A 25390-nucleotide genomic window follows, 5' to 3' on the forward strand; every position below is an offset into this window, starting at 1 on the left:
CGGCCCAGAGCCCTGTTGGCCTCTGGTGGCCCCGGCACCGCCTTTCGATCCCGTAAATTTGTCTATGGGACCCTGCTTTGAGGTCCCACCTCCACTTCCACAACCTCCACGGGGAGCTCTGCTCAGCGCCCTGGCCAGATCCCTGCGTTAACCACTATGTTCCTTCTGGCCCAAATGTGCGCGGCGCCCTCCACTCCCGATTTGTGCTCTGCAGCTGCCTCACCCGGAGTCCGATCTGACTCCCGATGTCGTCTTCTCGATTTTAGGGTATGGGAAGCGTCTCCTCAGGTGGCCCCCTCCTTCCGCTCAGGCCGCACTCTGGACTGCCCAGCACTGCTGCTGCAAATGCTGGCTCCGCCAGGTCGTCTAGGACCTAAGCCAAGCCATGTATCACCAGCCCCAATGATATCTCCTCTGGGCTCCTTCGAAGCGTCCCACAGGCGGCCGACGACCGTCTCTATGCTACGGGTATTTTATCGCCAGCATCAGACCAGTGGGGTTAGTATATTCCTGTGCCCCCTTTAAATACTGCCGCTGGTTATCGTCCACCAGGCACTGTCCAGTATCCCCTTAGAGGACCCACTGTCCTTGAATCGCCAGACCGGAGCAGCCGCTTCCCGGGTCTCCCCACTGTACCTTCAAAATTTAGTCCCAGGCTTCACATGGGCAGATAGGCCCCGCTTCTCCGAGGCCCCTGCAGCATAGTTGTGTTGTATGGGATCTAGGCGCCCCACCGATATCTGCCGCCAGCTCTAGAAGATGGGAGATCCCATGCAGCCTGCCAGGAGAGTTCGGGGCACCTCCGCACCCCCGGGCCCAACTTCGATATATGTAGCCGCCTGCGGCGCCTCCGGGCTGGGGAGCACCAAAATTGAGGCCCCGGCTGCTCAGCACTCAGCTAGGCCGCAGCTTGATCCTTTCCGCCGCCTGACGCCGGGAAGCCCCAGAGCCCGGACAAAGCCACCGGAGGGTACCTTAGCGAATCGGGAATCCAGACCGCCATTTAAGGCAGCGGCAAGGGCTGGGGCGAAAGGATAATTTGCCGGATAATTTACGGGCTGGACGGAGCTCTTTTAGGAAGCGTCCGACATGCGGGCTCACTAAGCGACACCCCCTTTTATTTGGATTTTTTAATATTGTTTTGAGTTTGGCCAGGTGGGATTTTGTTCTTATTGCATTTGCCCGCCTGTGGGATCTCCCACCCGGCCTTGCATGCAGTCCGAGTCGCATCGACTGAGACTTTGGTTGTTTGAGGGTGTGAAAAGAGCGAGCGATCTGTTCATAGAGGGGGAGGGGGAGTTTGTGGGCCTCAGAATTGGGGGGGTGGGTGACTGACCTCTCCTGATCGAGATGACAAAGTTGGTCATGTTGACCCGAGGGAGAGTCACTTGGGCGAGGGGTGAGTGGTGGGTTAGGGGGGTGGTGGGATCACCACAGTTCTTTTTGAAAAAGCAGGAATGTATCAATTGCAATCACTCAGAGACCGGAGGAGGGAGGGAGACACAGGGCAGAGGGATGACCAAGGTACGGTGAGACTTAGCAGGAATGACAGCTAATCGGACCCTGTACTCTGTTTTATCATGAAATGTCAACAGGATGGGAAATAAGGTCAAACATGGATTGGTGCCGTCGTTCTGTAAAGAGATAAAGCTGGATATGATCCTCCTACAAGAAACGCACCTAAGGGGCACGAGATGTCACTTTTTGGGCCGTAGATCATACACCACACTGGCACATGCGGGAAAGGGGTGTGCCATATTAATAAGGAAAAATCAGCCATTTAGGATAGAGCGCACTTGGAGTGACTCTAATGGAACATATGTGGCAGTACAGGGGCTGTGGGACAGATGACAAATCACGTTTATTAGTGTCTATGCACCCCCTTGGTTACAGAAGCAAACAATGAACAAACTGGCAGCCATTCTTTTTGAGGCAGGTTCTCACACCCACATCATAGGAGGGAATTTTAATGATGTGATGGATCCCACATGGGATCGCACAACAGCCCAACAGTGGGGCCCCAGGGAAACCCCACTCAAAAGATTTGCAGATACACTGACACTTACTGACCTGTGGCGGAGACACCACCCCCAGACTATAGCATATTCTTTTAATTCAGGGGCCCCTATGGCCTTCTCCAGATTAGACTACATATTCGCCCTGGCAGGGGAAGTAGGGGAAATACAAAGGATTGAATACCTTGCTAGGGGTCTCTCAGACCACTCACCGTTATGGCTGACAGTTGGGGCTCGGACACGACACCACACTAGGGAATGGAAATTGAATTCATGAGAATTACAAGACCCACAGGTGGCCCACGAGATTAAAGTGGACTCTGAACTATACTTCGGGGAGAACGAGGGGTCAGTGGATTCCGCCATTGTTTTGTGGGAGGCAAATAAAGCCGCCCACCGGGCCAGAGCCGGGAATATTATTGCACATAAGAAATGAGGAGGTAGCGAGAATTGAAGCCCAGCTCCTGCAGGCTGAATCGCAAGTCATTACAGGCGATTACCCCGGACTGTTGAGAGGGCTGAAACTCCTTCAGCAGCAATACCTGGCACTTGCCAAAAAGGATGCGCAACATGCAGTACAGGCCATGCATAGAATTCTGTATGCCGCAAGTGATAAAACAGGTAGACTGCTCGCGTGGCTCAGCAAGAGAGAGCTTGAAAGCAGATGGGTAGCTTGAGTACAGATGGAAGATGGTCAGGTCCAGGTAACCCCAGATGCAATAGCGCACGCCTTTGCGGGATATTATGAGGCCTTTTATGCAAAATGACCCCTTGCGGATGCTGAGCAGATTCACACATACCTACAATCTATACAGCTCCCTCGATTAGGGTCCAATGAATCACAAACACTGGAGGCAAAACTGTCAAAGGAAGAAATTGTAGTAGCTGTAGGTCAGATAAAACAGGGAAGTCCCCGGGTCCTAACGGGCTCCAACTGGAAATTTTTAAGCAGCTTGGGGCATTTTTTAGCGCGTATCTCTTGCAGATGTACCTGGAGGCGTGGGAAAAGGGTGCACTCCCCGAAGACCTGCGGACGGCCACTATTGTGGTGATGCCCAAGGAAGGGCGGCTGCCGCAGAGCTGTGGTTCGCATCGTCTCATCTCCCTCATAAATATGGAGACTAAGATCTTGGCTAGAATTCTGACCAAAAGACTAACCCGATTCATCACTGAACTTGTCCATAAGGACCAGTCGGGCTTTATGCCTAAGAGATCAACAAGACTGTATCTCAGACGGGTCTTTTATTTGGTTGGAGATGGTGCAATATAAGATTGACCTACATCTCATAATGTCATTTCTTATGGCCGTACTGGCTAGGCTGGGATTTGGTCCAGAGTTTCGCAGGTGGATAGCACTATTCTACGAGGGACCGTTAGCGAGGAGTCAACGGGGCCACATCTCGGACATTCTCAATAGAAAGGGGCACCAGACAGGGTTGCCCCCTATCTCCGCTGCTTTGTGCAGTGGTTCTGGAGCTCCTTGCATGTGTTATTTGAGCGCATCCACATATAACCGGCTTTCGAGTGAACAACAACGATGACCATGATGAACGCATTTTTCTGTATGCTGATGACATACTGCTCTATGTCATGCACCCAGAAATGACGCTCCCCATCATTATTCAATTCAAGTCAAATAATCTTTATTCGGATAGAAGTATCCATAAAAGCACAGTTCATCACCACCAGCAGGAAAAATACAGTACAAATTTAAGAGCGCATAGATCCACATTAAAATCCAATACAAATACAATATTAAAACAGTAAATTTCCAAATAAAATAATAAAAATAGCAATAAAAAATGGTTGGACAGGCATACAAAGTCTAGCAGCATTAACAGCTTAGTGCAAATATAAAGTTGGGCGAGAATACAAAATCAGCAGCATATTATGAATAAAGTGCATCATTATGTCAAGCTGTGAGGATTGTGGCACGTATGAAGGTTACAGAATTAATTGGGAAAAATCATGTGTTTATCCGGCAGGGCAGGATGTTGGAAATACTATCTATCCCAGCCACCTACAGGTCACACCCACAAGGATCAAATATTTAGGTATCTACATCACGCTGGTTAAGCCGTTGGCATTGGAGCGGAACCTGTATAAGGTGCTAGGGGAATTCCACGTAGACGCGGATCGATGGGCCTCACTACCTTTGACGCTTTGATGATAATCTTACCGAAATGTTTATATGTCTTACACAATACTTAGTTTAAACAAAATAGAATCCACTCAGAAAGTGGTCGAAGATCCCTAAAGTGATGGGGAGCACACGGTGTTATTTAAATGCCCCTCACACACCAACAGGTCCCTTGGTGTCATGCTGCATCATCGGGGCCTTCGCACCCCTCTACGGGATGCGGCGTGCTACGACTCACGAATACGTAGGAGAACTGATAGTGAGCTATGTGTTTGTGTTTGTGAGAGGGAAGGTGAGTGGTGAGGTGAAAAGAGTGAGGAAAAAATATTTATTATGTCCTCGGCTGGTATTATTAAAAAGGGGTGCAACAAACAAGGCTACAGGGACTACATGGCCACCATCCCTGTGGAAACTGCAACAGCTGTCATCTAACTAAAAAGAGTCAGACCCTTACTTTCATGAATGGCACTAGGTGGGAACAACGCACGTTTACTAATTGCAATAGTAAGAACGTTGGGTACCTAATCACATGCCCTTGCAACAATGAATATGTGGGCATGACCACAAGGGCGGTCAAAATCAGGATTAATGAACATAAAAGCAACATAAGATGTAAGAAATCAACCACGAAAATGGCAGCCCATTTTCTTGAACGCCAACACTGTGTGAACGAAATACAGTGGACAGTGATTGAACAACTGCCAACGGATGTTGGCCTATTCGAAAAGGAGCAAAGATGGGTGTTGAGTCTAGGGACAGACTCCACTGGATTAAACTACTCTATCCCTTGGAGCCAATTGCGATGATCCACTTTGACCCGATGGGCACTGACAAACTTACACACTCCACCTTTTTGTGTTGTTGGGTAAGTAACTAAGAAAACACCTGTAAAATTGCCATGCAAAGAACTTTACTTTACAAACTGTGAATAATGTATATAACTATAACTGCCAACCATCTTAGATTGGCTAGTATTATTGAAAATCAGGAGCTGTTCGTTATGCATAGACCATAATCAGGTTATCCCTAGTCCTTTGGCATTTCACTTTAAACATTGCGCTCGTATCTAGGACCTCCGAGTGCTCCACTACGCGTAACAGGCATGCACGAATAACTAGTGTCTCGGAAGTGGGACACCATTGCGCATCCTCGTTACCTTTCTCCTAACTAGCTTCACGGTTGTTATCACGCATGCGCGTAGTTGGGAATGCCTTTCTCTAGCGCATGCGCCTTTCAACCCTGAAACACGCCCCTGACCAGCGCGCAATACCGGACCTGGCGAATAGATTCCATCCTTCTTTGGGCATGTTTCCGCTTCTAATGAACACTTAATTAAAGTGAGTTGGGCGGTATATAAGCTATGGTTTAACATGACTCGACACATCGTCGGAGCCGCGTTGAGGGGATGGCAGCCTACTAGGTCGTGCAGTAACCGTGAGTTATGATTGTTCAAACAAGGGCCACTGAGTCTTTCAGTAATACCACCTATTCGAGAACCTAAAACCTATCTTTAACATCTTATAGGTTGCTATATTGGGCAGTGAGGAAGGAACCCCCAATACGACGCTTAGGCTCATGAGGTCAGACAACCTTGATCCATAAGTAAGCCACACTTATAACATCCATCTCCTTCCTCCACACTCAATGTTTGGAAAGATAATTTGGCGTTTATACATTCAGTGTATGTCTATGTCTGTTGTGTGTTCGTTTGATTGTTTTATTCCACAGGGTCCCTGAACCTTATTTTTGGTTCAATCTTTACCCTATCATACATGGAATTAGTTTTTCGTGTTCCTGGACGTCCGACTGTGATGTTTATTATGTTGTTGATTTATCCCACAGGTTCTTCAAATGCCAATTGGGCGCAACAGAGCTTATCCATACTAAAACACCTATAGGTACATTTCACCTAGTGATTTTTTGCATAATACACTTTAACATTTCATAAACCCATGTGAGTAAGGTGGGGATAATCGTGCATATCCTCGTCCTGAAGAAGGAGTCGCTGTACTCCGAAACATGTCTACGCACTTTTAGAGGTTGATAAACCCTAATACGTATAACTGACAACCTCGTCTTGCACCCCTTTTTAATAATACCAGCCGAGGACATAATAAATATTTTTTCCTACGAGCCAGGTACTTTTTAATCCTCACTCTTTTCACCTCACCACTCACCTTCCCTCTCACACACACAAACACATAGCTCACTATCAGTGCTCCTACGTATTCGTGAGTCGTAGCACGCCGCATCCCGTAGAGGGGTGCGAAGGCCCCGATGATGAAGCATGACACCAAGGGGCCTGTTGGTGTGTGAGGGGCATTTAAACAACACTGTGTGCTCCCCATCACTTTAGGGATCACGACCACTTTCTGAGTGGATTCTATTTTGTTTAAACGAATTGCTAGGGAAGACTGAATCCACTTTTTCCTCTCCCTCCCTCCTCTTGCTGTATTTATTACACAATACTTATCCTTCCATCCCATAAGAGGTATTCACTAAAATGATGATATCCTGAGAAAGTTCCTCTGGGGAGGGAAATCCCCAAGGGTGGCCCTGGGGAAGCTACAATGCAACCAATACAGTGGCAGTATTTCCCTGCCGGACCTCAGGGCCTATTACTGGGCATCCCACTTGATAGTAGTTAATAAATGGGCATTCAGAGAAAGGGACCACCCCGCATATGCGCTTGAACACACGAAGTTCCTTAAAAGGACATATTCCCATTATCTTTATGGAGGCTCGGGAATCGCAGAACTGCTGCCGGCCACTCAAATTGTGATACTGACGTGGAAGAAGGCAGAGAGTCGAATGAAATGGGATGGCAGGGTGTCCATGGACACCCCGCTCTGGGTGGGAACAAGACTTAAGGATCCGTCAAATTGAAAGGTTTTCAGAAATGGGATTTGGTGGGCATATCTCAGCTCAAAGACATAATGTATCGGAAGGAGCTGGTGACGTTCTTATGCCTCCAGATTGAGTAGGAAATGAACAAGAGACAATATTTCAAATATCTGCAACTGAGACATGCTTGGCGGGGACAACATATTGATATGGAGGGTCTCCCAGAATATGCCTCGCTAGAAGGAAGGCTCCTGATGGACGAAATTGGGGAGAAGGCAGTGTCCTGGACCTACAGGACAATCATGAATAACACACCAGACCCCTGGCTTTGAAGCATCCTAGATAAGTAGCTATTAGATATAGACTGTGATTGATTCAATTCAAGTATTTACATTGAGTGTACTATGACAGAGCTCGATTGCATAAGATAGGCAGATCGGAGTCGCCCAACTGTTTGAAATGTAAGACCATGGAAGAGGACCTTCTTTCATACTGTCTGGGGGTGTACACAGGTACAGTTGTATTGGGGTGCGCTGTTGAAGGAGCTTGAACTTATATTGCAAGACTCCATATCCCCAGATCTTATGTTTATCTTGCTGGGTATACCTACAGAGGTTGATCTCCCAAAGTGAAGCTGATGTTGCTCCAATTGGTTCTGGTGGTAGCTAAAAGAGACTTGACTAGGGCATGGGGTGAAGCAACAAATCCAACGTTAGAGGAATGGTGGAGGGGTATGGATATGTACATGCTGGGGGAGAAAACAACCTATAAAACGAGGGGGTGCCCGAAAAAATTCTGGAAAATATGGAAACCATGGCTAACTCATTATGGCCTTGTGCTCACAGACTCGCAGAAGGATGGGGGAGGGGGCAGGGGAGGGGCTGGGGAGGGAGATCCCATTGACAGGAACTATTTGATAATTTGTGTGATACTATTGCCGGATTCCGCTCTGCTTGTACAAAAAACAGAAATGAGATGTTTTGAATATCTGATGTATTTTTGTAATGTACTTAAGAAAATGCAAATACATACCCCCCCCCCCCCCCCAAAAAAAAATGCTTTTCTGGTAGCCATCACATCTGCCAGACGGGTGAGTGAGCTCCAGGCCCTTTCCTCCAAGCCTCCTTTCCTTTCTGACCATCTGGGTAAGGTGGTTCTCAGGACTTGTCCACCCTTCCTGCCCAAGGTTGTTGCTGCCTTTTACATCGGGCATCGGGCAGGGCACTTTGCCTACCTTCTTTCTACCTCAGCATCCTTCGAAAGAGGAGGAGAGGCTCCACCGTCTGGCCCCAAAACATGCACCCTCCTTTTATCTGGACTGCACAAAACAGTTCTGGGTGGTTGACTAAGTCTCTTTGTTGGCTACGAAGGTGCAAAAAAAAGGTTGGCCCGTACACAAGCAGACTATCTCCTGATGGCTCGTTTTGTGTATCAAAGCCTGTTATTCTCGGGCGAAGAAGGAGCCTCCAGTGGGGCTGCGCGCCCATTTCACCAGGGCGAAAGCAGCAACTACTGCCTTGGGGTGTGGAGTTCCTCTGAATGACATTTGTCAGGCAGCTACACGGGCTTCGTTGCACACCTTCACCAGACACTTCTGCTTTGACAATCATGTCCGGAGACTTGGCTTCTTTGCCCGTTCTGTTCTGCAGGACTTTCTGGTGTGATCTTGGTTTGCAAACCCACCTCCGGGGTTGGTATTGCTGGGGTATCTATTCTAAGGTAAGGAATCTATAACTAACATGTTTCTTTTAGAGAAACAAGTTACTTACCTTCGGTAACGATATATCTGTAAGAAACATTAGTTAGTTATAGATTCCATACCTCCCCACCCATCCTCCCCATTCAGCGAACAGATTCCCAGGGTTAAATATGTCCTTTCAGGGCCCTAGTTTTGTGCACCAGTGGTCAGTGTTTTGCATGGCTCTGCGTTTCTGATGCGGAAAGTCATGTACAGAACTGAAGTCAGCATGCAAGGGTGGTGTAGCTACCTCAACGTCATCCCAGCGACCACGACGCCAATGACGGACACGGATCCGACTGACGCCACCTTCCGAAGTGCAGAGGTACTGCTGACAAAAAAACTTTCTGGATCCAGTCTGACGCCTGGGGGTAATTCTAAGGTAAGGAATCTATTACTAACTAATGTTTCTTACAGATATATTGTTACTGAAGGTAAGTAACTTGTTCATCTTGCTTTATCACTAGATCCTTGCCACATGTTAAGCACTGCATGCCACTTTCCCTAAGCCCCGGCCAACATTACATGCTCTTGAACATATTCTGATGAATGCATCCCCTTGCAGAGTGGTAACCCTCCTCTTTGCTATAATGCAGGACAAGGCACCCACCTGCTACCCTACGGCCCTTGCTAAATGAGCAATGTATACAGAACCCCATTTTCATGGATGAACAATGGACATACTACTGCGTACAGCTTGCAGCCCTCTCGCCTAACTACAGACTGAGTCTTATTTATCTAAAGTTCCTCCACCGGCTGTATTGCACACCAACACAACATGGGCCTGGAGGTTGCTTGAGGTGCTCAATAATCCAGTCTTTCTTTCTGCATCTAGCCTGGGACTGCCCAGGAGTAGCGGACTACTGGCGGGCTGTACATTGTATCCTTTAAGATATCACTGGCCACTCTATACCACAAACTCTCTTGATTAGCCTAGTGTCAAAGACATTCTACTTGAGCACCAACACCCTATGGCTATGCTTTTGCTACAGGCCAAGTGTTGTGTTGCCGAGCACTGAGGAAGGAAAACCGTGCCTAGAGTCACATCCTGGCTACAAGATGCAGCATACTGTCAGAAGCGACTGGCCAACTATCGGGAATTTATGCCAAAGCTTTTTGCCCTAAAGATATTTGGGAACCACTGTTAACATATTTGAGAGTACGTGACTCCTCTAGCCCCCCACCCCCGATCGTTGGCAAATGAAGACTCGCCAGCGGATTAACGCCCTCTGGTTGCTGCAGCGGTAGAATCCATGTAGATACTGCTGAATTAAATGGTACTAACTGGCCCTCATCAAAAGATGGCGATTCCTTGGTAAAGTGCCAAGCAACTCTAAAACTGGTTGGAGTTGGATCCTGCCTGGGGCCTGCCTCCACATTATAGACCTGTCATCACCGCAGAATTGTTATCTTCATTACTTGTATCTCTTGGATACTGTGATGTTTTTATTGAACAGACCTGCTTTTCCCCTCCACCTCCTATATTTTTCTGTTCCTCCCTTATTCTCTTTCTTCCTCCTTGTTGAATGGTTTGAGACTTTAGCCTCTATGTTTCTCACTATATTAAATGCCAATTAAAAAAAGAAAAAAAAGGCAAAACAGGCTGCACCGTATTAGGGGCATCCCAGGGTTCAGCATTTCCAATGAGAAGCCTTCCAGTCCCTGGCTGCAGTCCAGCTTTCTCTAGCTGATCCTATCGATGTACCACTGTCCTCCTCTAATAGAGGCACTTCATCAGCATTAATTGTCGATTCATAAGTAAATGATTCCTCTCTAACAGAAAATTTACTTAGACCATCTTTACCTTTGTCCTTTCCTTTAGATGCAGTCAGTCTCAGAGCCATTTTCAGAGGCAGATTCAAAGAGCAAACCTACAACCTGCAGGCAGCCATAATGATTACTTATGAAACTAACACAACAAGGAAAACAGCACTAAACTACACTAAGTCAAATTAGAACCCAACAAACTGAGCTGAATCAAAGAGTAAATATAACTATTGACATATATTGATCTTGCTAAACTGTCAATACAATCCACACAAGGAACTTGATACTCTAAAAAGATAACTCTCTCTTGCTACAGACAGCTAGGCTGAGGATCAACTGTACCTACTCTGCAGACACAGAAAGCACCAACAATGCAACATTAGAAAGGAAAAAAAAAGATTACGTACAGTATAACACAATATATATCTTGTACAAAATGAAACGTTATTTTGAAAAATAAAAAATCCTAAACTCAATATGCTACAATTATTACAACCTGTAAAAAAGGATTCAAGCAGGGCAATGATACTCATTTGAAGAAAATCTCCCAAAAAAAGTTTCTTTACCAAACACATACAACTACACAACCTTCAGATCTAACAGAGCTGAGACCACAGGCATGGGTCATCACCAAAGAAATCAAAGGTTTTGCACTTAAATGAAAAGGAGAAAGAAAACATAGGATCACAAAGGCAAATAATGACAAGAAATAAAACAGTTAACATTATAAAACTCTTTAAAGATTGCCACTGGGAGCAGATCAGCATCACAATCTTCCGATCTGCCCCAAAGCAAAGACAAGAAGTTGGCACCCTAGAGGGGAGTTCCCCTTGCACAACCAAACACCTGTACGCACACAACACCATCCAAACACCAGCCACACACATTGCCAGCCAGAAGCCAGTCCATACACACAGCCAGCAAACTCCACAGTTTAAACATGGCATCTGCCAAACACTAGCCACATGCCAATCCACAAACACTGCCAGCTAAACACTAGTACAAACGCAGAGCTAGCAAAATGCCAGTATACGCAAATCACCAGCCACACTCCAGTTCAAACACACACAGAAACCTATTCGCTGGGAGCAGATCAGCATCACAATCGTCCAATCTGCCCCAAAGCAAAGACCAGAAGTTGGCACCCTAGAGGGGAGTTCCCCTTGCACATCCAAACACCTGTACGTACACAACACCATCCAAACACCAGCCACACATATTGCCAGCCAGAAGCAAGTCCATACACACAGCCAGCAAACTCCACAGTTTAAACATGGCATCTGCCAAACACTAGCCACATGCCAATCCACAAACCCTGCCAGCTAAACACTAGTACAAACGCAGAGCTAGCAAAATGCCAGTACACGCAAATCACCAGCCACACTCCAGTTCAAACACACACAGAAACCTATTCGCTGGTGTCTAGTGGTTTTCTGTGCCCCTTACCCTTGGGGACAGATCAGCCTTAAAATGGCTGATTTGCCCCCTGCGGGACAATGGGGGAAGCAAACAGCCAAAACCTGTAGTGATATATTTCGACAAGTAACTATAGAAACCCCTGGTTTTTAGTGGTTTTCTGCACCCCTTGGGGCAGATCGGCATACATATATGGGAAGCTCAAGAGGCATATATAGCCATAGCATCACTGGTGTCTAGTGGTTTTCTGTTCTCAAACCCCCCCCCCCCCCCCCCTCCCCCCCCCACCTCCCACCGTAGGGACAGATAATCTTGAAAATATGGCTGATGTGCTCCTTGAAGTGGGGCTTTGGGCACAACAACAAAAAATCCCTGGTGTCTGGTGGGGAGACCGCAATTGTTGCACTGCTGAGAGACGCTGGGGGGGAATTTAAAACTTTCCATCCCCCCAGGTGTCTCTCTGCCCACCCGATCCAGGCTGCTGAAGGCGCTGGCAGCAAATAGCTACCAGCACGTCCCCAGCATTATTTGATGACGTTGACATGCTGTGCTGGCGCTTATAATAACAGTAATAATACCAGCATTTGTAAAGCGTACAGCTAACTCAGGCGAAGTGTCCGGGGGGGGCATCGTAAAGATTGAGCAAGCTATTGTCCAGAGTCAAAAGGTGCTGGGCTAACCTGCCGTCGGCGCCAAATATCAAACCGGGAGCCCTTGTGTTCCGGAGTCAGCTGCCCTGATCGCTGCACCATGCCTCTTCCCTGGTGATGTCATCAGATCACCGGGGTAGGGGTCAGGAGTGGCAGCGGAAGCATTTCCGCTGCCATGCCTGGTGGGGGCCTTTGGGAGGGGAGCGCCAGTGCTTCAACTCATTGGGCGTGCTGGGGGATGCTGGACACATCCTTAGCGCCGGTGCTGAGGACCTATCCAGCACATCCTTAGCACCCAAGGTGTTAAGCAGATTATGGTGGCTGAAGTTGGGGAGAGGTGGATGGGGAAATTGGTAAAAATCTGAAATATTCAGTGTTTCTGTTGTGTGAAATAAAGAAAGCACCACAGAATAAGAAGGCACTACAGAAAATATTTGTCCCTCTCCAGGCCTTTGAAGTTACGGTAGTCCAGGAGAAGAGTTACTTGCTTGCCAAACTGGTTGCATCCTAGCAGCAGCCTTGCAGAGGCACCAACTGGAGGTTAGTGATGATAGATGTAGCTGGGGGCTGGGAAAGGGGCAGTGTGACCAGTGTGGTGGTGGCAAAAAACAGGGACAACGGAAGTTAAGAGCAGAGAAGGAGGGCAGAAGTGAGAGGCACTGACGAGGAAGGAGGCAGTTACAAGAGACATGGAGGACATACATAGGTGATAAGGTTCCCTGGTCCATGCATGGGTAAATGGATCAACCCATGTTTTTTCTTTGTATTCTGGAACTCATATTTTAATATGGGCTAAATGAGCCTACAGGTCCCAGAATTCATAGAAAAAACCTGGACTGGAGCAGCTAACCATGAATGGACGTGGGAAACTTGGCACGCCTGGAGATAGGAATCCTATGTACACACACACAAACATTACACGTGCACGCACACACACCACACACCACACACACCTCAACTTTGCAGGATTCTCTCATACTGTATCAGGGTGAGATTCACTGTAAGCAGAACATGGACTGCATTTACAGCACCAACTTCATTTAAGTAGCACAGGTACAACAGAAAGGAAGCTTCTCTACACACACACACACATCACATACTACATACCATGCACACTCCCTCCTGAAAAAGAGGTAAAGCATTGGTAACATAAGTGTTGTTTTCACTCAAACCAACAAGCATTTACAATGCAATCGGTCTCGCCTTTAGGACCTTATATGTGTTTAGCTATGCAGCACATCAGCCTGGGTGCTGAAACATCTACTGTTCTTTAACATGAAGGTAAAGTAAGAACCAAACTGTGTGACATGCCAGGTATGTGAATACATAAAGAGAAATATTGCCTTTCAGCAGGAAATGGCATAGTCCACAGCTGTTTTTAATATAAAATCAGGGCCTTCGGTGGTCATATAATTGAAAATACAATTTTTGAAACAAATATTATTGTCTACGGGCGCTCGTGGAAGACAATTTCTATGGACTTGAATATAGGGAATGCTAAAGTGATTCTGGTATTTTACTGACATTTGCTGGTCGCTTTCTATCAAGAAAATTAAATAGAGGCAGTTGCCAGGGAAAAAAAAGTCTCAGCAGAAAGCAATTCTGGTATTTTACTGACTTCTGCTGTTCGTTTTCTAGCAAGACAGTTAAATAGAGGCAGTTGAACAGAAAACAAAGTATATACACATATAAGTATATATCGAATGTTTGACCTAAAAGCAACTCATTATAGGATGTTCTTATTTTTCATAATTTTTAAATTAATATTTAATGTACAGCAAGAGCAGTGGAATGACATTGCTGTTAAGATTTCTTGGAGTGCCTTTCTTTTCTCCGCATCCTCTTAGCCTTCCAAAGCAGGCAACGTTTAGCTTACTGAGAAAATTCTGTGGCCGACCGAAATTATTTTAACTTGAGTGGGTCTTGATCCTGAAAAGTTTGAAGACAACTAGCATAGATGAATTTTGGATCTTGGACCATAATTTTTTTCTTTATTTTTGTATGTCAATTGTGTGGACAATTACAACATTTTAAAGAGCAGTTAAAAAACCCTAGGGTGTTGACACCCTCAAAGAGTGAGCAGGACGTAATCAGAACAGTGGTGCCATAGAGTGAAGCATTCTATAGAAAGGATTGTTGTCAGGGGAGGTGCTTAAGCTATGGTGGACATGTTCATGTGTGAATTTTGCTGCTATGACGTGATGAAAAATGTATGGCACCGTCGCTTAATAGACTTTTAATAGTGTTAAGTGGCAACTTACTTATGAAGTATAAACATTCGAAAAATGTCAAAGTTTGAAACAATGAGCTTTTGTAGTTTTATTAAGGCTTTACTGAACCATATTATCTATTTTTTAAAGGCAGGTATTTACTGGGTCAGTTTAATTGACTCCTACTGTGGTGGATGGACTCTCCTATTTGCAGCGCTTCTTGAGCTTGTAGCAATTACGTGGATATATGGTAAGCGATTTCCTTCTTTCATATTATGAGCACCCATGCATTTTTATGGTCGCTGTGATGGGGGTGCTTCTTTGTAGCTGCAACCAGTTTTACAATGAACATGAATGGAGCATTTGAATTGAGAGATCACTGCCATATTTGGCCCTGACTCACACTCCTCGATGACTGAATCGATAGAGACAAGTAATACTGAAACACAAGAAGGACCAAGAAATTCATTTTGACGTGTGTTGAAGTACTTGCCACATTCTCTGTGGCTAAGGGAATAGAGGCAGGTTAAATATGATGCTGTCTTTTCAAGTAACCAGAAATGAAATAACAGGGAATAGAGGCAGGTGAAAATTACGTTGTCCTTTCAAGTAACATTTAATGAAACAGCACAATTACAATGTAGGGTGAACAAAAATATCTTGCACCATACTGTGAAAATATATGAATCCGTACAATCATCCCATTTGCTTTAAAGGGAAAGGTCAACACAACTCCTGTTATTTGGATATTAAATAACCGTGAACTGGTTCTTCTAAACATAACCCATTATAAGGAACAGTGGATCTACAGCAATAACCCTGCATATTACTACCAGGTGAAGATACATAGCCAACATCTTTTGCATTTTAACTGGCATAAAGAAACATTGGCGAACTTAGCATACTGATAAGTCACATATCCCTAGATAACAAATTAATAATTCTTGAAAATAGACTACAAATAAATGTTGAGAACACTGGGCTAGAAGAGGAACACAACTTTTGTATCACTCCTTTACACATCAAACCACAGCCAAAAACAGCATACTTCATACAAGAAGTGTAAATGACAATGTCGTATGACACGGCACCAGAAGGAAATGTACCACCAAAGTTGACTACTTTCCCCCTGAAAAATTCCAATTCAGCAACTGAAACAGTGAGGTTATCATACAAAACTGCTTAAGCCTAGCAGAAAAGACATGTTTTGTACCGTGAGAATCACTACCGAAAAGGAATGAAAGCATCACGACAAAATCTTTGGGTTGTTTTTTTCCAAGTTTACTCAACATAGTAATGATTTATATAAAATCAGAATTGACAAAATTGGCACATATTGGAAATATTAGAATGTCAAGTGGAAACCAATGGAGGCACTATTATTTACACTTGAAAAAAGTAATCATTCTGGCACTGACCAACAAAGAACACATGGATGTTGCTTAGGTGTACCTATTGGCACCACAGATACCTTACCTCTTACTACTGTGACCAAACCATCATGGGTGCTGAATTTGTATACCACAATCCATATTTCGCCAAATTTTACACCAAAACTGTTGTGTATGGCTTTATATACCCTACCAAAACTCTACTTCAGGAAAACCCATAAATCTAAAAATGGTTTGGACAACTTAAAACGGGCCTGATTCAGAGTTCTCAGAATCCAGGAACTTTTGATTGAACAATACCCTGGGGCAAGTTATTTATCTTCTGTGATAAATAGCACCTATAACAAGCTTTTTGGGAATAACATGCTAAATGTACCAACATATTCATGGACGGATAAATACCGTACACTTTTCCCCTGTTAAATTTTGGCAGGTTTGACCTGCTGAAATTTAGCAACGGGTAAGATATTTAGTGCACATGGTAATTACCAGATGCGGTGAATACCACCATACTCCTAATTCCGACCCCTCTTCAAATAGGATGCAGGGGTCATAAAACTCCAACCCTCTCCTAATTAGGGCCAACAATTATCATATGCAAGGTTACTTCAGCCGTTGGTAAGTCATACCTAGCAGAAACACACTTGATAAATTAAAATGCATGCAATACTAGAAGTTAGCAAAGGAAATCGAAGAGGTTGAATTATGGAACAGTATTTATTAAGAAAAAAAGCAAAGATTATATTAAGTTTAAAATCAACTGTTAAAACAGCCGAACAGCGAACTGTAGAAACTATCTTTGAATTCATTCTTTTACACTATAATAAGGGGTGTGTGATAAACTCCTCTCCACCTGCAGAATTTGCAGAGTTTTGCCCACTTCGTGTTACGCTTTGAATGTGTAGTTCCCGCAAAACTCCGCCAACCACTGCATGGAGGAGTATTTTCTTAGGCATGGCTCGCCAACGTTAAGTTGGTGAGTGAGACTTTGCATCCCCTAGCATGATTTTTAGGTCCTAGAATGCCTTCTAGGGCTATTTCTTGACGAGGGCTGTCGTGACCATTAGCGTTGAGAAAGCTGCCACCCGAGTAGAAAATCTATTTGAGAGTCTGAAAGAAGCAGTGCCCATTGGCATGCCGCTCGATGCCATTTGCAATGATTTTACAGTGTGGAACAAGTTCCTGGCACTAAAAATCAGCACGAGCAGCGCAACATGCCGAATTCCTCCCACTCGCTGAACTCCACATAATCTCTCAGAGTTTTTGTTTCACTTTGCGGAACTCCGCAAAGTGAAACTCCATGAGTTCCGCCCACCCCTAACTATAACCATCACAACAGCTATGACATACATAACAAGTCATGAGTCTCACAATAAATCACAGAGACTTGGTTTTCCAGGCTCAACATAAAAGCTGCAGTTCATCTTGGTTTGGTGGTCATCTTCTGCTATATCCCCATATTTAGACAATTTTAATATTGCACCATTGTCCTCGCTCACACCATTGTCCTCGCTCAACTGTAACAATATGGATAATTGAGCCATAGTTTCATAAAAGGCATGATAACCAGCTATTTAAATGGATACAATGACAAATACACATCTGCCACCACACAAAGTGTAACACAATTCTTCCATGGACCATTCAAGCTTGATAATAATTCCGTCCAAACCTCATATTCTAAAGCTTTAAGAAAGCTGATAACAATGTTCTAAACATCAAGCCGCCCAGCCCACTCCCACATGACTACGTCACATGCCAAAGCGACGCAGCAGAAATAGAAATGACATCTCGTGCCACAAATAAAAGGTAAACAAAACAACTGAGACTCAAACCTGGTTCCCCAGCTTTGAGGTCGACCGATCTAGCCGTTAGTCCACATCCTCTCCCCCTTCTCTGTCCTGACAAGACTTTTTCAAAGAACCCATCAGGTCGAATCACAGTGATACTTCTAGTTGGAGATTGCATTATCAAAAGAGAAAAAAAATCTCACGCTAAAGGCAACTATTAAACAGAATCTATACCCTATACCAGAGGTCTTCAAACTTGTAGGTTGAGCCCCCCCAGCTGATTTTTTTAAGATGTTGGGCCCCCCATACCACCTGACAGAAATTTCTGGAATCTGGTACACTACATAATCGACTGCCACATGCATATCACGGGCCATATTCGGCAAATAATGTTTAACACAATAAGAGTGCTTAGTAAACTGCAGGTTTGTGAATGGGTGTGGTGAAATGACAGAGGCTTATTACACAGCTCAAAACACAATTTTCCAAGAGAAAATGCGCGCACATTCTTTTTACTAGGATGCTTTGTTTTACACATGACCTAGATTAATAATAACACCACCAACATAAATGTGTGGACCCGTTTTGATCTAAAATTGCATGAAACAAAAACATTTCTCTGCAAATAGTAATAGACTCTCTCACATCAATCAGATTAAAAAGAAATTAAACAAAACAGTATTTACAAGAATCTGTTTAGGAATTATTCCATGCCATCAGGGCAAAAACAGCTGCCTCTATTAAGGGAACCAATGAAAGGCTGGATTGCAGTGCATGTAAATATGTCCTTTTGTAATTTCGGACAAAAACCTTGATAGGGCACGACATGCGCATACTTGTGTACAGGGGCGCAACTAGATCCGAACTTCGGGGGGTGCTGAAACTCCCATCCAGGGCTTGCCCTAGAACTGGTCGCACATAGTGCAACAGTCTGTTTTAGTGCCCCTCCCCCATATCTCCTTCTCCATGAATTTCCACACTACCACTCACCAACAATGCACCCCGTCTCTCTATAGCACCTTTCTGGCAAACATTTCAGTTTTTTTATAGCGCTGCTCATAGTTTACCCACACTCTTTGTTCTGCATGGTACACATTCTTTGTAGCAGGCACAACAAACCTCTACGCTGTGCGGGTGTCAGAAGTACTCATGTGAGTGCACGTTGAGCTATGCGACAGTGTGGGAGTAGGGTAAGAGGAGTGACTGCCGGGTGAGTAAGGTGACCATATGAATTTGGGTGCGGATGTAAGTGCAGATTGGGACAAATCAATGTATGGTTAGTGATGGTCTTATTTGAAGGAATATGCACATTGAGCAGTAAGGGGACATGTGAGTGAAGTGTTTCATTAGTTCAGAGTGAGTAGTGTGCTTGTGTGATTGCAGGGTGAGGTACAGGGTGAACAGCACAAGTGCATTGTGAGTGTAGAGTGATCACTGAGTTTAGAGTGAGCGTGTGAATGATGTGAGTGCAGGGTGATCAGAGTCAGTGCTTGGTGATCATTGTGTGCGCATTGTGATTATTGTGAGTGCATGGTGAGCGGGTAAATGGTGTGAGTGCATGGTGATCACTGTGAGTGCAGGGTGAATGGTGTGAGTGCGTGGTGATCACTGTGAGTGCATTGTGATCGCTGTGAGTGCAGGGTGAATGGTGTGAATGCATGGTGATCAGTGTGAGTGCATTGTGATCGCTGTGAGTGCAGGGTGAATGGTGTGAGTGCGTGGTGATTGCTGTGAGTGCATTGTGATCGCTGTGAGTGCAGGGTGAATGGTGTGAATGCATGGTGATCAGTGTGAGTGCATTGTGATCGCTGTGAGTGCAGGTTGAGAGGGTGAATGGTGTGAGTGCATGGTGATCAGTGTGAGTGCACTTGCATCACTGTGAGTGCAGGGTGAACATGAAAGTGAAAAGCGAGAATGAGGAGTGAGTTGTCTTAAGGCAGGGTGCATTCCCAGACACTTGAAGTAACTCAGCAGGTTATTGACTGCAGCATAGGGTTTCAGGTATGTTAAACTATTGCTATTATGGCATTATCCAGGGATCAAGGTGGAAGAAATAAATGTGCTAATCTTTCAACAAACTTCCAGTGTTATGGTTAGGGTTGCCAGCTCATTATTTTGATGGCCCAGTTGGTACAAAAATAAATAGTCACCTAAAGCTGTATTGTCAGCACTTGTCTGTGCATACTTTGAACAGCAAATATAAATAGTAGCACTTTTAATTGTGTTTTAGGGCTCCCTGAATGGTCCATGACTGATAATAAAATATAAAATGGAACAAAGACAGAAAAGTCACATTACAAATGTATACATACTTATTTATTTTGAAGCATATTTGGTGTCAAGACAAGCAATTTGCAGGCTGTTTAAAAAACACATGGATGGCTGGCATTTTTCTTTTGGTAACTTGAAGCCCCGTGGGTGTTGCGGTGCCTGCTTGTGCACATTTGAAAGAAACTTTGCCTGCCTGTGCACATTTAAAAGAAACTTTGTCTCCTTTCTGCAAAGAGCTTTCTCACAGTACAGGGTTACACTGGTAGATCTGAAATGCTTCACCTGCTTTGGGAGGCAGGATGTCCCTTTGCTAAAACTGAAAGCAAGTAAAGACTGTCCTTTCAGCTGCAGTGGGAAGCAAGGAGTCTCCTCTGCTATGAAATCGAACACAAAGAAACAGGACTGTCTGTTAGTTTGCTTTCGTTTTTAGCAGAGGAGACCCTGCCTCCCACTGCCGCTGAAGCATCCCAGATCTACCAATTAACCCCCACCTGGGAAGGCTGTTAGCTCTCTACATCACAAAAGCACAAGTCGGTGCGTTATCTATTTCCCCTCCCCCTCCAGCCCTCAGTTACTACAGCTCGACAATAAACAGACTCCATTTGAAGGGGTGAAGACTTGCAGGCTCGGGACAGTAATAGACTGAAAGGAAAGATCTCTGTGTGCGCTGAGATGGGGGCGCACCCCACAGATTGAAAAACTCTGCCCTATACGCATTTTGTCCTCAGGCACCCACAAGGAGAGGGTTAACACCTTATTTATTTATTTATTTATTTATTTATTTTTTATTTATGCATTTTTATACAGCGCGGACTTTACCCGAGGGCGTCAGAGCGCTTCACATTAGGAACAGAAATGAAACATAATGAGAAACATTACAAAAGAGCAGATTACAAAAGCATACGTTACGTTACATAAGGTAATAGTGACAATTGTGAGCAAACAAAAACATGAGGTAGTAAAAATTGTGAGCAACCAAAAATACATGAGGTAGTAAGGGTAATAATGACAATCGTGAGCAAACAAAATGCTTGAGGTAGTAAAAATTGTGAGCAACCAAAAATACATGAGGTAGTAAAGGTAATGGTGACAATTGTGAGCAAACAAAATACTTGAGGTAGTAAAAATTGTGAACAACAAAAAAATACATGAGGTAGTCAAAAGTGCACAAGAGGAAAAGTGACAAGTGTGCAGTTAAAAGAGAAAACAGAGTATAATTTGAGGTATAATACTGCAATAAGTGCTAGGCACAAGAACAGGCGTTACGTAGGCAAGGTGGCACTTGTGCAAGTATCAAAGGTAAAAACATGTGAGAGGTAGCAACCGTGTGTTATAAGGGCAAAGTGTTGTGTGCACGTTACAAAAGGGCACCGAACACAAGTACATGGAGAATACTGCAAAAAGGCAGACACTCCCACCACAGGAAAACACTGGGAAGGCACTCCCATGGTCATGGAAAGTAGAAAATATCAGTAGTGGGAAGTCTTCCTCCGAATAGCAAGAGGACGTGAATTACTTTTGGAGGTGTCTCTGGAGGAGGAGAACTTTGAGGTCCCTTTTGAAGGCCTGGGAGGAGGCGGTGGTCCGGAGCTCAGGCGGAAACGAGTTCCAGATTCTCACTGCGTTGCCTGAAAAGGATTGGGCCATTGTTCTTTCCTTCTTGAAAGTGGGAGGTTCAAGCAGTAGATTCTCGGCATTGCGTGAAGGTCTAGAGCCTCCAGAGAGTTTCAGTTTATTCACCAGGTAGCGGGGAGAGGAGGAGTGCAGGGCTTTGTGGGTGATACAAGCGGTCTTGTAGATAGCTCTAGCCTCAAAGGGAAGCCAGCGGAGGGTGGATAACAACGGTGTGATGTGATCGCTTCTTTTGGCCCCATAGATGAAACGAGCTGCTGAATGGAAGACAGACTTAAGTGGGGACAGGTGAGATTTGGGGAGGCCAGTAAGAAGAGAATTGCAGTAGTCTAGTCTGGAGAGGACCAGCGATTGCACCAGGGTTATAAGGTCCTGCTCCGGGAAGAAGCGACGGATTCCCCAAAGAAGGCGCAGTTGGTAGCGAGCAGATTTTGCAATAGAATTGATGTGGGGAGTTAGATTGAGTTTTTTGTCTAGAATGACACCAAGAGATTTTGCGCTGTCGACAATGATGGGTTTGTTGTTTAGTAGATTCATCTGATCCATCCATGATTGAACCGGGGGAGGAGAGAGTGAGGAGGAGAAGAGGAGGAATTCAGTTTTTGAGGGATTCAGAATTAATTGATGAGATGACATCCAGTTTTGAACGGAGTCAAGAGTAGATCTTAGGATGGAGAGATCATGAGTGGAGGCATCCTTGAGGTAGAGTTGAGTGTCATCTGCATAGAGATGATAGTGAATCCCGGATTTGCTTAGGAGGTTTCCCAGTGGTTCTAAGTAGAGATTAAACAGTGTGGGTGCAAGTATAGAGCCTTGGGGAACACCTTGACCCACCGCCACAGGAGAAGAAAGACTGTTCGCTATTTTGATCATTTGAGATCTGTCAGAGAGGAAGGATGTAAACCATTTAAGCACAGTGCCCTCCATGCCCATTCTCTGTTGAAGAATATTGAGGAGGGTGTTGTGATTAACAGTGTCGAAGGCTGCGGAGAGGTCAAGGAGAATTAGCAGACAGGACCCCCCTGAGTCGAGTATCCTCAGCGCATCATCAACCACTTCCCCTCACTACCCTCCGATATTTCACGGCGACCCGCAACCCATGGCAGAGCTCAGCAACACACAGCCAACATTTGAGGACTGCTCTTTACCTTTTGAATTGATTGTAGTTGTTTCAATCTTAAAACTAAGCCAGCACTGCATAATTATGTGAAAGCCAGCACAGTACCATTAGATTTTACCTTGGTATTCTACAACAACTTCACTTGTGCTGTTAAACAAACTGTGCCAGAGGGGAAAGGTGACTATTGCCGAAATTGACACATGTACCATAATGTGAATGAGCACCTATACAATGTGAATGAGCACGTACTATGAGAAGACATTTCTGTGCACATTAAGTGATGTTGGTTGCCACTTCCTTTCGGTTGTTTCCCTCTTTTTAGTCAATCTCTCATATGAGCAACGCCTTATGCGTGACTTACCGGGTACATTTGAAGCCTGGTTAGTCTACAGAAGTGGGCGAGTCCTTATCTATGTACTTCTGCTGCATTACTGGAGTGCCACAAGGGCTATAGTTCACATTAGCTCACTGAAGGCACGCAACACTTATCACTGTTTTACCTGTTTTTAGAGTCCTCAACGCAATTGCGTCCATTGTTCACCACTAAAGATAAGAAGTCAGGGTCACCAAAAGATTATACCATTTTTGTTATGTACTATACCAGCCTGAATGATCTCACATTGTGTCTACCCATACAGGTAGATCCAGGTTTTAACAGGTATCCTAGAAAGTAGAAATTCAGTTGATGTGAGGATAATTCCATGTCACTATATTTTAAAGTGTAGATAGTTTCACAATTCTGGTCCTGATGAATCGTAGGTAGAATATACTTAAAGCGAGAAACATGTTGACCTTCACTGACCAATAAGAACACTCTAACCCGAGACATTTAGCTTGGGTGGAGGCCTTGTTGCCTGTTTTTACTTAGGGTAGGAGACCCCCAGAATAAAGTTTGGCTTTCTTGGTACTCTGAACCCTATTTTAATCACCTCCCTACATCTACACATTCCTGGCCCCACACCCCCACTTCACCATACGGCTATTGGAAAAAGATATCTGATAAAGTGCCCCTACTACAGGGAGCCCGTTGGGTATTGCACCGCCGACCCAACGGAAGCAGCCCAGATGATGAAGCATGACACCTGAAAGGGTGTGTGAGGGCATTACAATCCAATACATGGATCCCCAACTCTAAACCCCGGGTGGGGTATAGTTGGTGCCGGTCTCCCTGACTTGTACACAGTGTTTCTGAGGACCAGCATAACATTTTTTTTAATCTTGATTCTGGGGCATCTATGCTGGACCTCGTGAGAGAGTAAAAAGCCCCCTTGTCCCCTTATTGTATACATATCTCTCTAATCATTCCATCAGGTTATGTTTGCAGAAATCACTGTTGTTAGACCTGGCATCTTTGGCGTACTTTCCCTGTATTTGCAACTCAATATTTTGTCCAACTATCATACAGAGGAAGATGGCATTGGGAATATTCATCTGCTCCTGTGGAGTTCCTGACACCCATGTCTAGTGCCCAGGCTTATAAGCCATGCTGAATTTAGGGGTGTGTGGAACCCATAGAGTACAACTCCACGGAATTCAACGTAGCTAAACTCCATGAGTTCTTCCCACCCCTAAATTCATCATGGCGCTACAGAATACTACGGAGCCACATAAAAACTCAGCGAGATTCCATGAAGTTCCGCCCACCCCAAGCACCAGAGAGACGTATGGAGACCAGAAATGTGCAACTTCATGTGGCAGTCACAGTATACATTTCCCTCTGTTTCTAGTGGTTTTCTCGTCCCACTGTGTGTTGGGCCTGAAGATTATAGGCTGTTCTCTGCCTGGACAGACACCCCATCCACTCTGTCTGTCCCAGTACAGTTCTCCTGCAACGTACGCTCCATGTGCACGGGTGCACATCCAAGCCATAGCACCTGATTTTCCAAACCATGCAGATGGCCGTAAACTTATTCTCCCCCCAAACTGGTGCCATCATGCACCTACCTCTTTAAAACACCACATCCGCCATGTGCACTTCTCCCCATCATTCACCTCTACACTCTGCCTCCCTCTTCACTCAATGGGCAGCAAAACTCTCACTCAGTAAAATCTGCACAATGAGTGGACCTTTTCTCGGCACCCCCACTCTGCCCCAGGAGTCTTTTTTCCATATACACTCCACCACCCTGCCACTGGGCACTGTACTTTCCTTTTACACTGCGCCACCTAAATCCCCATACACTGTACACCATACTTTCTTTTAACATTTTATTCATATGTTTCCCTAAATGCTGCTCTCCAACAGTTCTTCGATCCTTCACTGTGTGCAAACTGCACACCACAAATGTACCTACTCTATCCCCCTGCATAATCAGTGGACATTTCCACTGTATCCACTGCACACATCCGTCTCCTTTTCCTGTGTAATACTTCAAACTTTCTCCATGTCCCCGCCCTTCTCATCTC

At 45.0% G+C, this 25390-nt stretch overlaps 1 protein-coding gene across 1 annotated transcript in view; it reads left to right on the plus strand.

Annotated features, from left to right (window-relative positions):
* LOC147718738 (sodium- and chloride-dependent neutral and basic amino acid transporter B(0+)-like) overlaps positions 1-25390 on the plus strand; it is a 1096946-nt gene that overhangs the window by 654607 nt on the left and 416949 nt on the right. The window contains exon 11 of the mRNA XM_086966772.1: positions 14931-15030. Within this exon, the coding sequence (XP_086822898.1) occupies positions 14931-15030 (100 nt within the window). The remainder of the gene's footprint in view (positions 1-14930; positions 15031-25390) is intronic.

The sequence above is a fragment of the Lissotriton vulgaris genome, chromosome 4_1, assembly GCF_964263255.1.
Source record: "Lissotriton vulgaris chromosome 4_1, aLisVul1.2, whole genome shotgun sequence".
NCBI lineage: Eukaryota > Metazoa > Chordata > Amphibia > Caudata > Salamandridae > Lissotriton > Lissotriton vulgaris.